The sequence below is a fragment of the Haemorhous mexicanus genome, chromosome 25 (genome assembly GCF_027477595.1).
Source record: "Haemorhous mexicanus isolate bHaeMex1 chromosome 25, bHaeMex1.pri, whole genome shotgun sequence".
In the NCBI taxonomy this organism is placed as follows: domain Eukaryota; kingdom Metazoa; phylum Chordata; class Aves; order Passeriformes; family Fringillidae; genus Haemorhous; species Haemorhous mexicanus.
In genome coordinates, this window is record NC_082365.1 from 6,281,844 (window position 1) to 6,295,256 (window position 13,413).

General features: G+C 58.4%; 1 protein-coding gene across 1 annotated transcript; it reads left to right on the top strand.

The window, feature by feature from the left end:
• The first annotated feature begins 5,936 nt into the window (after positions 1-5,936).
• Positions 5,937-11,948, top strand: TNNT2 (troponin T2, cardiac type). The gene is made up of 11 exons (XM_059867816.1): positions 5,937-5,978; positions 6,507-6,539; positions 6,716-6,751; positions 7,021-7,042; positions 7,952-8,012; positions 8,116-8,232; positions 8,820-8,897; positions 9,001-9,111; positions 9,500-9,609; positions 10,126-10,216; positions 10,643-11,948. The coding sequence occupies exons 5-11, from the start codon at positions 7,959-7,961 to the stop codon at positions 10,685-10,687; spliced, it is 606 nt and encodes a 201-aa protein (XP_059723799.1). The 5' UTR covers positions 5,937-5,978; positions 6,507-6,539; positions 6,716-6,751; positions 7,021-7,042; positions 7,952-7,958; the 3' UTR covers positions 10,688-11,948.
• The last annotated feature ends 1,465 nt before the right edge of the window (positions 11,949-13,413 follow it).

The window sequence follows — 13,413 nt, forward strand, 5'->3', positions numbered from 1 at the left end:
TTCCTTCCTTCCTTCCTTCCTTCCTTCCTTCCTTCCGCCCCTTCCGCCCCTTCCGCCCCTTCCTTCCTTCCTTCCTTCCTTCCTGCCTTCCTTCCTTCCTGCCTTCCTTCCGCCAATTCCTTCCTTCCGCCACTTCCTTCCTTCCTTCCTTTCACCACTTCCTTCCGCCACTTCCTTCTGCCACTTCCTTCCTTCCTTCCTTCCTTCCTTCCTTCCTTCCTTCCTTCCTTCCTTCCTTCCTTCCTTCCTTCCTTCCTTCCTTCCTTCCTTCCTTCCGCCACTTCCTTCCTTCCTTCCTTCCTTCCTTCCTTCCTTCCTTCCTTCCTTCCTTCCTTCCTTCCGCCCCTTCCGCCCCTTCCGCCCCTTCCTTCCTTCCTTCCTTCCTTCCTTCCTTCCTTCCTTCCTTCCTTCCTTCCTTCCTTCCTTCCTTCCTTCCTTCCGCCCCTTCCGCCCCTTCCGCCCCTTCCGCCCCTTCCGCCCCTTCCGCCCCTTCCTTCCTTCCGCCCCTTCCTTCCTTCCTTCCGCTTTTTCCTTCCGCCCCTTCCTTCAGCCCCTTCCTTCCGCCCCTTCCTCCCGCCCCTTCCTTCCTTCCTCCCGCCACTTCCTTCCTTCCTTCCTTCCTTCCTTCCTTCCTTCCTTCCTTCCTTCCTTCCTTCCTTCCTTCCTTCCTTCCTTCCTTCCTTCCTTCCTTCCTTCCTTCCTTCCTTCCTTCCGCCCCTTCCTTCCTTCCTTCCGCCCCTTCCTTCCTTCCTTCCGCCCCTTCCTTCCTTCCTTCCGCCCCTTCCTTCCGCCCCTTCCTTCCGCCCCTTCCGCCCCTTCCTTCCTTCCGCCCCTTCCTTCCGCCCCTTCCTTCCGCCCCTTCCTTCCGCCCCTTCCTTCCGCCCCTTCATTCCTTCCGCCACTTCCTTCCGCCACTTCCTTCCGCCACTTCCTTCCGCCACTTCCTTTCACCACTTCCTTCAGCCACTTCCTTCCGCCACTTCCTTCCGCCACTTCCCTCCTTCCTTCCTTCCTTCCTTCCTTCCTTCCTTCCTTCCTTCCTTCCTTCCTTCCTTCCTTCCTTCCTTCCTTCCTTCCTTCCTTCCTTCCGCCCCTTCCTTCCGCCCCTTCCTTCCGCCCCTTCCTTCCGCCCCTTCCTTCCTTCCGCCACTTCCTTCCGCCACTTCCTTCCTTCCGCCACTTCCTTCCTTCCTTCCGCCACTTCCTTCCTTCCGCCACTTCCTTCCTTCCTTCCTTCCTTCCTTCCGCCACTTCCTTCCTTCCTTCCTTCCTTCCTTCCTTCCTTCCTTCCTTCCTTCCTTCCTTCCTTCCTTCCTTCCTTCCTTCCTTCCTTCCTTCCTTCCTTCCTTCCTTCCTTCCTTCCTTCCTTCCGCCACTTCCTGCCTTCCTTCCTTCCTTCCTTCCTTCTGCCACTTCCTTCCTTCCTTCCGCCACTTCCTTCCGCCACTTCCTTCCGCCACTTCCTTCCTTCCTTCCTTCCGCCACTTCCTTCCTTCCGCCACTTCCTTCCTTCCTTCCGCCACTTCCTTCCTTCCTTCCTTCCTTCCTTCCTTCCTTCCTTCCTTCCTTCCTTCCTTCCTTCCTTCCTTCCTTCCTTCCTTCCTTCCTTCCTTCCTTCCTTCCTTCCTTCCTTCCTTCCTTCCTTCCTTCCTTCCTTCCTTCTGCCACTTCCTTCCTTCCTTCCTTCCTTCCTTCCTTCCTTCCTTCCTTCCTTCCTTCCTTCCTTCCTTCCTTCCTTCCTTCCTTCCTTCCTTCCTTCCTTCCTTCCTTCCGCCACTTCCTTCCGCCACTTCCTTCCGCCACTTCCTTCCGCCACTTCCTTCCGCCACTTCCTTCCTTCCTTCCGCCACTTCCTTCCGCCACTTCCTTCCGCCACTTCCTTCCTTCCGCCACTTCCTTCCTTCCGCCCCTTCCGCCCCTTCCGCCCCTTCCGCCCCTTCCGCCCCTTCCTTCCGCCCCTTCCTTCCGCCCCTTCCTTCCGCCCCTTCCTTCCGCCCCTTCCTTCCGCCCCTTCCTTCCTTCCGCCACTTCCTTCCGCCACTTCCTTCCTTCCGCCACTTCCTTCCTTCCTTCCGCCACTTCCTTCCGCCACTTCCTTCCGCCACTTCCTTCCTTCCTTCCGCCACTTCCTTCCTTCCTTCCGCCCCTTCCTTCAGCCCCTTCCTTCCGCCCCTTCCTCCCGCCCCTTCCTTCCTTCCTTCCTTCCTTCCTTCCTTCCTTCCTTCCTTCCTTCCTTCCTTCCTTCCGCCCCTTCCGCCCCTTCCGCCCCTTCCGCCCCTTCCTTCCTTCCTTCCTTCCTTCCTTCCTTCCTTCCTTCCTTCCTTCCTTCCTTCCTTCCTTCCTTCCTTCCGCCCCTTCCTTCTTCCGCCACTTCCTTCCGCCACTTCCGCCACTTCTTTCCTTCCTTCCTTCCTTCCTTGCGCCACTTCCTTCCTTCCTTCCTTCCTTCCTTCCTTCCTTCCTTCCTTCCTTCCTTCCTTCCTTCCTTCCTTCCTTCCTTCCTTCCTTCCTTCCTTCCTTCCGCCACTTCCTTCCGCCACTTCCTTCCGCCACTTCCTTCCGCCACTTCCTTCCGCCACTTCCTTCCGCCCCTTCCGCCACTTCCTTCCTTCCGCCCCTTCCTTCCTTTTTTTCTTCTGCCACTTCATTCCTTCCTTCCATCCGCCACTTCCTTCCTTCCTTCCTTCCTTCCGCTCCTTCCTTCCTTCCTTCCTTCCTTCCTTCCTTCCTTCCTTCCGCCCCTTCCGCCCCTTCCGCCCCTTCCTTCCTTCCTTCCTTCCTGCCTTCCTTCCTTCCTGCCTTCCTTCCGCCAATTCCTTCCTTCCGCCACTTCCTTCCTTCCTTCCTTTCACCACTTCCTTCCGCCACTTCCTTCTGCCACTTCCTTCCTTCCTTCCTTCCTTCCTTCCTTCCTTCCTTCCTTCCTTCCTTCCTTCCTTCCTTCCTTCCTTCCTTCCGCCCCTTCCGCCCCTTCCGCCCCTTCCGCCCCTTCCGCCCCTTCCGCCCCTTCCGCCCCTTCCGCCCCTTCCTTCCTTCCGCCCCTTCCTTCCTTCCTTCCGCTTTTTCCTTCCGCCCCTTCCTTCAGCCCCTTCCTTCCGCCCCTTCCTCCCGCCCCTTCCTTCCTTCCTCCCGCCACTTCCTTCCTTCCTTCCTTCCTTCCTTCCTTCCTTCCTTCCTTCCTTCCTTCCTTCCTTCCTTCCTTCCTTCCTTCCTTCCGCCCCTTCCTTCCGCCCCTTCCTTCCGCCCCTTCCTTCCTTCCGCCCCTTCCTTCCGCCCCTTCCTTCCGCCCCTTCCTTCCGCCCCTTCCTTCCGCCCCTTCATTCCTTCCGCCACTTCCTTCCGCCACTTCCTTCCGCCACTTCCTTCCTTCCTTCCTTTCACCACTTCCTTCAGCCACTTCCTTCCGCCACTTCCTTCCGCCACTTCCCTCCTTCCTTCCTTCCTTCCTTCCTTCCTTCCTTCCTTCCTTCCTTCCTTCCTTCCTTCCTTCCTTCCTTCCTTCCTTCCGCCCCTTCCTTCCGCCCCTTCCTTCCGCCCCTTCCTTCCGCCCCTTCCTTCCGCCCCTTCCTTCCTTCCGCCACTTCCTTCCGCCACTTCCTTCCTTCCGCCACTTCCTTCCTTCCTTCCGCCACTTCCTTCCTTCCGCCACTTCCTTCCTTCCTTCCTTCCTTCCTTCCGCCACTTCCTTCCTTCCTTCCTTCCTTCCTTCCTTCCTTCCTTCCTTCCTTCCTTCCTTCCTTCCTTCCTTCCTTCCTTCCTTCCTTCCTTCCTTCCTTCCTTCCTTCCTTCCTTCCTTCCTTCCTTCCTTCCTTCCTTCCTTCCTTCCTTCCTTCCTTCCTTCCTTCCGCCACTTCCTTCCTTCCTTCCTTCCGCCACTTCCTTCCGCCACTTCCTTCCTTCCTTCCGCCACTTCCTTCCGCCACTTCCTTCCGCCACTTCCTTCCTTCCTTCCTTCCTTCCGCCACTTCCTTCCTTCCGCCACTTCCTTCCTTCCTTCCTTCCTTCCTTCCTTCCTTCCTTCCTTCCTTCCTTCCTTCCTTCCTTCCTTCCTTCCTTCCTTCCTTCCTTCCTTCCTTCCTTCCTTCCTTCCTTCCTTCCTTCCTTCCTTCCTTCCTTCCTTCCTTCCTTCCTTCCGCCACTTCCTTCCGCCACTTCCTTCCGCCACTTCCTTCCGCCACTTCCTTCCTTCCTTCCGCCACTTCCTTCCGCCACTTCCTTCCGCCACTTCCTTCCTTCCGCCACTTCCTTCCTTCCTTCCTTCCGCCACTTCCTTCCGCCACTTCCTTCCGCCACTTCCATCCGCCACTTCCTTCCGTCCCTTCCTTCCTTCCTTCCGCCACTTCCTTCAGCCCCTTCCTTCCGCCCCTTGTTCCCGCCCCTTCCTTCCTTCCTTCCGCCACTTCCTTCCTTCCTTCCTTCCTTCCTTCCTTCCTTCCTTCCTTCCTTCCTTCCTTCCTTCCTTCCTTCCTTCCTTCCTTCCTTCCTTCCTTCCTTCCTTCCTTCCTTCCTTCCGCCACTTCCTTCCGCCACTTCCTTCCGCCACTTCCTTCCGCCACTTCCTTCCTTCCGCCACTTCCTTCCGCCACTTCCTTCCGCCACTTCCGCCACTTCTTTCCTTCCTTCCTTCCTTCCTTGCGCCACTTCCTTCCTTCCTTCCTTCCTTCCTTCCTTCCTTCCTTCCTTCCTTCCTTCCTTCCTTCCTTCCTTCCTTCCTTCCTTCCTTCCTTCCTTCCTTCCTTCCTTCCTTCCTTCCTTCCTTCCTTCCTTCCTTCCTTCCTTCCTTCCTTCCTTCCGCCACTTACTGCCTTCCTTCCTTCCTTCCTTCCTTCCTTCCTTCCTTCCTTCCTTCCTTCCTTCCTTCCTTCCTTCCTTCCTTCCTTCCTTCCTTCCTTCCTTCCGCCCCTTCCGCCCCTTCCGCCCCTTCCTTCCTTCCGCCACTTCCTTCCTTCCGCCCCTTCCTTCCTTCCTTCCGCCCCTTCCTTCCTTCCTTCCACCCCTTCCTTCCTTCCTTCCTTCCTTCCTTCCTTCCTTCCTTCCTTCCTTCCTTCCTTCCTTCCTTCCTTCCTTCCTTCCTTCCGCCCCTTCCGCCCCTTCCGCCCCTTCCGCCCCTTCCGCCCCTTCCTTCCGCCCCTTCCTTCCGCCCCTTCCTTCCGCCCCTTCCTTCCTTCCTTCCTTCCTTCCTTCCTTCCTTCCTTCCTTCCTTCCTTCCTTCCTTCCTTCCTTCCTTCCTTCCTTCCTTCCTTCCTTCCTTCCTTCCGCCCCTTCCTTCCTTCCGCCCCTTCCTTCCTTCCTTCCGCCACTTCCTTCCTTCCGCCACTTCCTTCCTTCCGCCACTTCCTTCCGCCACTTCCTTCCGCCACTTCCTTCCTTCCGCCACTTCCTTCCGCCACTTCCTTCCTTCCGCCACTTCCTTCCTTCCGCCACTTCCTTCCGCCACTTCCTTCCGCCACTTCCTTCCCTGTGAGGGAGCGGCAGCATGAGAGGGGATGAGGAACAAGGCAGGAGGTGGCGAGTAATCCTTGCATTTCATTAATTTTAGCGGGTTTTGCCCTGAGGAGCACAGGCAGCCCTGGGGTAAGGTTAGAGAGGATCCCCTTGCTCCCGAGCCACTGCAGCTGCCTGGGTCCTTCTGGGCTCTGTCCCAAAGCGGGGATGGATGTGAGGAGCTGCAGGGATGAATGTGAGGAGCTGCAGGGATGAACGTGAGGGGCTGCACGATGAACGTGAGGGGCTGCAGGGATGAACGTGAAAGGCTGCAGGGATGAATTTGAGGAGCTGCAGGGATGAATGTGAGGGGCTGCAGGGATGAATGTGAGGAGGAACTGCAGGGATGAATGTGAGGAGCTGCAGGGATCAGTGTGAGGAGCTGCAGGAGCTGCAGGGAACACTGCTGCCTCGCTCACTCTGCCCTCCCTGCACAGGTCAGGAGGAGCAGGTAGAGGAGGTGGAGGAGGAGACCACAGAAGCCAAGGCAGAAGGTGAGTGGGGGCTGTGCCAGGAGCTCTGTGGCTTGGCTGGGCCGTGCTCTGCTCCAGGGGCTGCCAGCTGGGGGCTGGGATGTCCCTGCAGGGCTGTGACAGGGGGACATCACCCAGATGGGACGTCCAGTAAGGGGGTGTCAAACTGAGATGCCCTTCCCTGCTCTGTCTGGGCCCTACAAACATGAAACGGTGATGAAATCCATGAAATACAAATGGTGTTTGCTGCTGGTGGCTGTGTCCAGCCTTCTGAAATAATGCCAAAAATGGGCTAAGCCTGGCTCACCAAGGGGTCCATTGCCTTAGAGGGCATTTTCAGAGCTAGGTTGACCTCTGATGCATCTGATCATCAAAAGAGCACCGGGTTTCATGAGGTGGCTTTGGGGCATGGTGCATGACCGTGTGCTGTCCCTTTTTCTGGGGGAGGCTCAGATCCCAGCTGTGACCCTGAGTCAGGGTGCTGGGACCCCTCTGTGCTGGAGGTGTGGCACCCAGGGGTGCTCATGTTCTCCCATTGCTATTAAACAGAACAAGAAGATGAAACGAAAGCAGCAGGAGAAGGTAAAGCAGAAGCAGATTGGTTTGGCCATTCCAGCCCTGATCCCATTCCCCTGAGACACTGGGCCCTTGTAACAGGGTTTTGGTGCTGAATTTATTTGCTGCCAGGGGGACAGCCACCTCACAGTGTCCCTGGGCAGGACTGGCCACGGGGACACAAAGCATCGTGTTTTCCACAGGTGGAGAGGGAGAGCGGGAGCAGGAGCCCGGGGAAGGTGAAGTATCACCCTCATTCTTCCTGCCTGCCTGGGAGTACCAGGGCCTGCTCTGCTCAGCCAGCAGCACCAGCTGTGCCAACACTCGGGCACTGCGTGTGCTGTGGCACAGGGCTGCCACCTCACTGCTGGGGGTGGTCCCTGGGAAGCTCCTGCTGCCGCCGGGGAGAGGGAGGGCTCGGCTCAGGGCGGGGCTCGGGTCAAAGTGTGACAGGAAACCCCTCGGTGACAGTGATCTTGTCTTTCTATGCTGCTCCTGGGACCTGCAGGTGAATCGAAGCCAAAACCCAAGTAAGTGTGGCAGGGTTTTCTCTGGGGCAAGGTCTGAGCTGTGCCAGGGCAGAGGCTCTGTGTGACAGCCCTGGTCCATAAAGGACAGGGCACAGGGAGCCTCCAGGGCAGGGTGGGACTGGGACATGGGGAGAAACAGGGACAGAAACAGACAGCAAAACACAGACCATGAAGGGGACCCTGAGAACGAGGTCTTTAGGCAGTTCTGAAGCATTTTATATGTTCCTTGGGAGAAGCTCAGCTGCCCTGTGACCCTGCAGGTGGCAGAAGAGTGTGTGTGTGTGTGCGCACGCGCGTGCATGTGTGCATGTGTGTGTGTGTGAACATCCCAGTCTGGGACACAGAGTCCAGGCTATGGCTGGCATGAGGCACATGTTTCCAGGAGTGCCAGGGACTGACCCCAAGGGAGCAGGACTGTGAACCATTGCAGGAAACCTCGGGGGTCCTCCTGGGCCCCTGGGATTCTGCTGTGTGGGAGGCAGATCTGCCCCCAGCCATCATCATCCCTTCATCCCTCTGTGCCCCTGCTGGGCATCTCCTGCCCTCCCTCAAGCCCCACAGGAGGAAGGATCCAGCTGCCTGTGCCAGGTCACAGCACACAGTGCCCTTTGCGGGGAGCAGGGGGTGGCTGCCAGCTCAGGGGGCTGGCAAAGGGCCCTGGCCATGCTGTCTGCAGCTTGCAGGGTTATTCCAGCCTTGCAGACACCTGGGAGTGTTTCAGGGAATGCCACAGGTCTTCCACTGTGGCTGCCCAGCTGGCACCTCCAGCAGGATGCATTGCACTCCCTCTCCTCCAGCTGTGCCCACTCTGCATTCTCAGGGGGCTCAGGGGGGTGGGATGGGTGAAGGGCACGCACTGTCCCAGACCTGCTGCAACCCCATCGTGTTCCGGCTCCCCCTCCACTGCAGGGTCTTCATGCCCAACCTGGTGCCCCCCAAGATCCCAGATGGCGAGAGACTGGATTTTGACGTAAGTTATGGCCCAGTTCCCATCCCTGGGGGTGCTGCCCTCCCTCTGCTCCCCTCAGTGTCTGGCAGCTGCTGGAGGCCCTGGCTGTCTGTACCTGGTGCAGGACATTCACCGCAAGCGCATGGAGAAGGACCTGAATGAGCTGCAGGCCCTCATCGAAGCCCACTTTGAGAGCAGGAAGAAGGAGGAAGAGGAGCTCCTGTCCCTCAAGGACAGGATTGTATGTGTTCAGCCTTCCCCTCTCTGGCTATTGCCACCTGGTCCCTGTGGGCACTCAGCCACTGCCCCCTCACCACAGTCCTGGCAGACCTGGGACACCCCTGACCCTGCAGAACAGAGCCTGAGGGTTGAACCAGATTTTTATTAACCCCAGTGCCTGCACACCATAAAATTCCCTGAGCTGGAAGGGACCCACAGGGATCACTGAGTCCAACCCCTGCACAGACAACCATCCCACCCCATCCCTGGCAGCGCTGTCCAAACACTTCTGGAACTCTGGCAGCCTGGGGGCCATGCCCCTTCCCTGGGGAGCCTGGGCAGTGCCCAGCACCCTCTGGGGAAAGAGCCTTTCCTGAGATCCAGCCTGAGCCCCCCCTCGCCCAGCTCCAGCCATTCCCTTCCTGTCCCTGCTCACTGGGATGCCCCTGGTGTGGCTGCAGTGACAGATGCCGCTGCACCTCTCCCCGGGGTCACTGTCCCCAGGCTCCCTTGGGGCACTCAGGGCTCTCGGGGTCAGGGATCTGTCCCTGGGAGCAGAGAGGATGCAGATTCCCTGCGGTGTCCAAGCCCAGTCCCCTCCCCGTGCAGGAGCAGCGGCGAGCGGAGCGGGCGGAGCAGCAGCGGATCCGTAGCGAGCGGGAGAAGGAGCGTCAGGCCCGCATGGCCGTGAGTGTCCTCTGGAAATGCGGCCTGGGATGGGCCTGGGGAGCCTGGGGACACAGGCTGTGTGTCCATCCATCCACTGCTGACCGCCTTCTGGCCCTGGCAGGAGGAAAGAGCTCGCAAGGAGGAAGAGGAGGCGCGGAAGAGGGCGGAGGAGGAGGCGCGGAAGAAGAAGGCATTCTCCAACATGCTGCACTTTGGGGGATACATGCAGAAGGTGAGACCCTTCCCAAGGGGCTGTGATGGAGCCACTGCTGCTCCTGGGAAGGGCTTGGCCATGGGCTGGCCTCATCCACATGACACTGGGGGTTTACAGGCAGGAGGGGACAGGGAACTGTGCTTGGGTCAGAGTTACAGGGCCAAAGTGAGCTCAGAGCTGCCCCGAGCTCAGCTCTGCTCTGCAGATGTGCAGCTCCAGCCTTGCCTCAGGGACAGGGATGGGGACAAGGACAAGGTGTCTTGTCCACTCTTGCCAAAATGTCCTCAAGGACCTCATGTGCTTCTGGAGCTCCAAAAGCTGAGGGTGTTGGGTGCAGAACTCAGGATGGGGGAGAGCAAAGGCTGGGCAGACTTCAGTCTCTCCAGTGGATTGATGGTTTCCTCAGTCAGAAAAAAAGGGTGGGAAGAAGCAAACAGAGCGGGAAAAGAAGAAGAAGATCCTCAGTGAGCGACGGAAGCCCCTGAACATCGACCACCTCAGTGAGGACAAGCTGAGGTGAGCACAGGCTGCAGGAGGGATGGCCAGGGCAGGAGCTGTGGGCTGGGTCCCAGATCCTGGGTGGGATCCCAGACTGGGGACGGCTCCCTGGGGCTTCCAGCTGAGGAGATGGCACAGCTGGGGATGGGCTGTGACACCCCATGGGGAACACGGGCTCCAGGGCTGTTCAGGGCTACCGTGGCCGGGCTGCGACTGATGGCACCAACCATGAGAGGGAGCCAGGGTCACACGGGTGAGACAGGTGTGACCTGAGGAGCCAGGGTCACACGGGTGGGACAGGTGTGTCCTGAGGAGCCAGGGTCACACGGGTGGGATGTGTGTCCCCATATGTACTGACCTCCCGTGTGGCTCTTGTCCTGAACTCACTGCCTGGATAAACCATCCCTGTCTGGGAGCCTCCTGAGCCCCATCCCCGGGAGCAGATGAGGGGTTGGCATCAGTGCCCCATTCCTGCTGAGCTCCCTGGGAGCCACAGCCCTTCCCTGACCTGTCCCCAGCTGGCTCTTCCTGCAGGGACAAGGCCAAGGAGCTGTGGCAGAACATCCATGACCTGGAGGCTGAGAAATTTGACCTGCAGGAGAAGTTCAAGCGGCAGAAATACGAGGTGAGCCCCAGGGCCTCTGTGATTTGTCCACCCTCTGTGTTCCTGACTGCTCCTTCTGCTCCCCAGCCAGGGGATGAGCTGGGGTGTGCAAGTGATCTCCCAGCTCTTGGGGATGTGTACCTGGCACCACCACAGGGCAAATACAGGCCAGGCCAGGCAGGATGGAGCCCTGAGCAATCTGGGACAGTGGAAAGTGTCCCTGCCCGTGGCGGGAGGTAGAATGAGATGGGCTTGAAGGTCTTTTCCAACCCCCAACCATCTTGGGATTCTGGGATTCTAAACCCCACAGAAAAACTGCTGGGGAAAAGAGAGCAGTGATGCATCTTCAGCCAGTCCTTGTCCCCAGCCTGGGGCTTCTTGTCAGACCTTACCGTCTACCTGCAGCTTTTACTGCCAGACCTCACCACCCAGCATTTTTTCTTGCAGATCAATGTTCTTCGAAACCGCATCAGTGACCACCAGAAAGTGTAAGTGGCTGCACATCCCTCCTCCATCTCCTGTCCTTCCAGCTCCAGCTCCCTGCTCCCCAGTTCCCTCCCGATGGATCTCCCTTGCTAAACCACTTCCTCCCCTTCCCCCTCTGGCTGGTGCCCAGCATTCCTGGACCTGCAGGTCTGTTCCAGGATCTCAGTCCCTGCCCGTCTGCTCCTGAGGGACCTCCATGGTCCCACTGTCACCAGCTTCCCCCTCCCCAGAGATCTCAGTGGGGGATGGACCCCAGGGAGACCCCACCTCTGCATGGGAAGCTTTGTGTCCTCTGGGGTCCTTCCAGTCTCCAGCAGGGGCTCTGCCCAGCATCTCAGGAAGCTGCTGGAGATCCCAGCTTGTCTAGCAGGGGAAGTCCCACGGGCTGTGGGATTTGTGCAGGTACAGGGAACCTGTCCCCATGCCCATGGTCTCTGCCCGTGGCTGGGGAACCCTTCATAGGAGGGTGGAAGAGGCTGTTTGACTCCTACTCCCGGGAGCACCCTGGTGCTCTCACATCCCCATCCCACTTGCCCCTCATGTGGGAGGTGCTCAGCCCACCCCGTGTGTCAGGGGCAGCAGCTCCCACCCACTGACACCAGGTCTCTCTTCTCTCCTGCCCCACCATGGCGTGATCCTGCAGCAAAGGGTAAGTACAGGCATTTCTGAGAGCTGTGTGTGTCCCTGCACTGGTGCTGTGTCTGTGTTCCTGCACAGGTGCTTTGTGTGTGTGTGTGTGTGTGTGTGTGTCTGTCCCTGCACAGGTGCTGCGTGTGTGTCTCACTCTGTTTGTGTTGCAGGGACACCAGGACCCCAGGGCAGAAACAGGGCTCAGGGACAAGGCAATCATAGCATTGGCAGCCAAGAATGTCCTTCACTGCCCTTCACTGCCCACTCAAACCTCCTCCTCCTCTGTGCTCCCCTGTGCTCGTTAAGGCGAGCGATGGGCTGGGTCCTGAAGGATCCTGCAGCTGCTTTTATCCCTCTGCAGCCACAGATGCAACTTGTCAGTTCTTCTTGGAATGATTCTTGGGGGGGAGAAACATGAGAAGGAAATGGTGGGTCCTTAGAAACACCTGTCAACTGTGTGAGCTTGTTCCCAGGGAGTCCCAAGTCTCTTTGCCTCAGGTCCCAAGGTTTACCTGGGGCCAGTGGAGACTGCCAGGGCAGTTTCCAACGGGAAACGGTGGCAGGACCACTGACAGCACCCACCTCATCCTCCCTGTGTGGTCCTTGATGCCTTTTTGCACGTGCTTTTCCTCTTCCCTTGCAGATCCAAGGGTGCCCGTGGGAAGACCATGGTGGGCAGCCGAAGGAAGTAGAGGCTCAGGGAGAGCAGAGGCTGAGCCTCAGAAGCTGCAGTGGCTGCACAGAGCCCTGGCTGCAGGAGTGGGGGTTCCAGAGGGCAGAGGCCTCAGGAGTGTCCCATCTCCACCCCCCAGTGTTGTTGTGTCTGTAAATAAAGAGGTGGTGAGGGGATGCAGGTGTGGTCTCCATCCTGAGGCTCTGATCCCAGGGGACACAGGGTGAGCACAGTTCGAGGAGTTGCCCACCTGCTCCCCAGGCTGTGAGAGGTCACATCAACCACCCAGGACCTCCCAAGCAACTGTCCCTGTGCCTCCCAGCATCGTCTCAGCTACAGTTCTTGGCAGGTTTGGTGACACACCTCAGTGGTCTGAGCTGCTTTTCCTGCTGCACCTTGGGGCAATCTTCATCATGGACACTTCTGTTCTGCTTTTGCTGTACCAGAGCTCCACTGGCTTCTCTCTGGTCCCCTGTCGGACACCATGGACAGGGCCACTGCTTCCAAACCTCTTGGCTACAGGCTACTTCCATCCTATTTCCAGCTCTTGCTAAATGCTCTGACCAGCTGTGTTTGCCTCCTCTGCATGTTCCTGACAGCATGCAATGAAGCCTTGAGATAAAGCTGTGTGGGGAGGCCACTTTTCTGTGCTTCAGGAGCAGACCTCTTCCATCAGGCTGGGAATCTGCAGCACGTCACACATGTGCTGTCCCTGGGGACACATCACCTGCAGACCCCCCAGTGTTCCTAGTGGACCCGGATCTGGATCTAGATCTGGATCTGGATCTGGACCTGAACCTGGACTGGCAGTCAGCCCAAGGCACCACAGGTCCTGGAGGGCTGTTTGCTGCCCTGTTATGTTATGACAGCCTGTCCCATGCTGTTGATAAAGCAAAATCCAGTATCCGAGAAGCCTTTCCCAGAGCAGTGGGGACGGGAGGATGCAGAGGCTGGTGAATCTTGTCCCTTGGTGAGAGTTTTTGTGTCCCCCTTGCTGGGGCTGCCTCTCCTCCCCATCCCTTGCCTGGTGATGTGGGGGTGTCCTGCAGGTTTCTTCTGTGTGTTCCTGTTGGATGAGGATTTATTTTCCCTACTTCAACACACACCCACCGTGTTTTAGGGAATAAGGCTCTGGGAAGCTCACAATTAGTGAGGCACAAGTGGAGGACAATCCTCCCCACCACCTCCTTCCGCAAAACTGAGGTGTGGAGGGCAAAGGGGAGAGCTGGGTAGGGTGGCAGTGCTGGGACACTGGGAAATATCCAGAGGGTGGCTGGGTGATTGTCCAGCAAGTGACATTTCCAGCCTGCCTGAAGCACGGCAACAGGAGATAGGAGCGCTGGGGGCAGTCAGCCTTGGAAAACACCTCCCCTTGTGCAGGCTCTGCAGATCCATTCTCCCAGGCTCTGCAGATCCGTTCTCGCAGCTT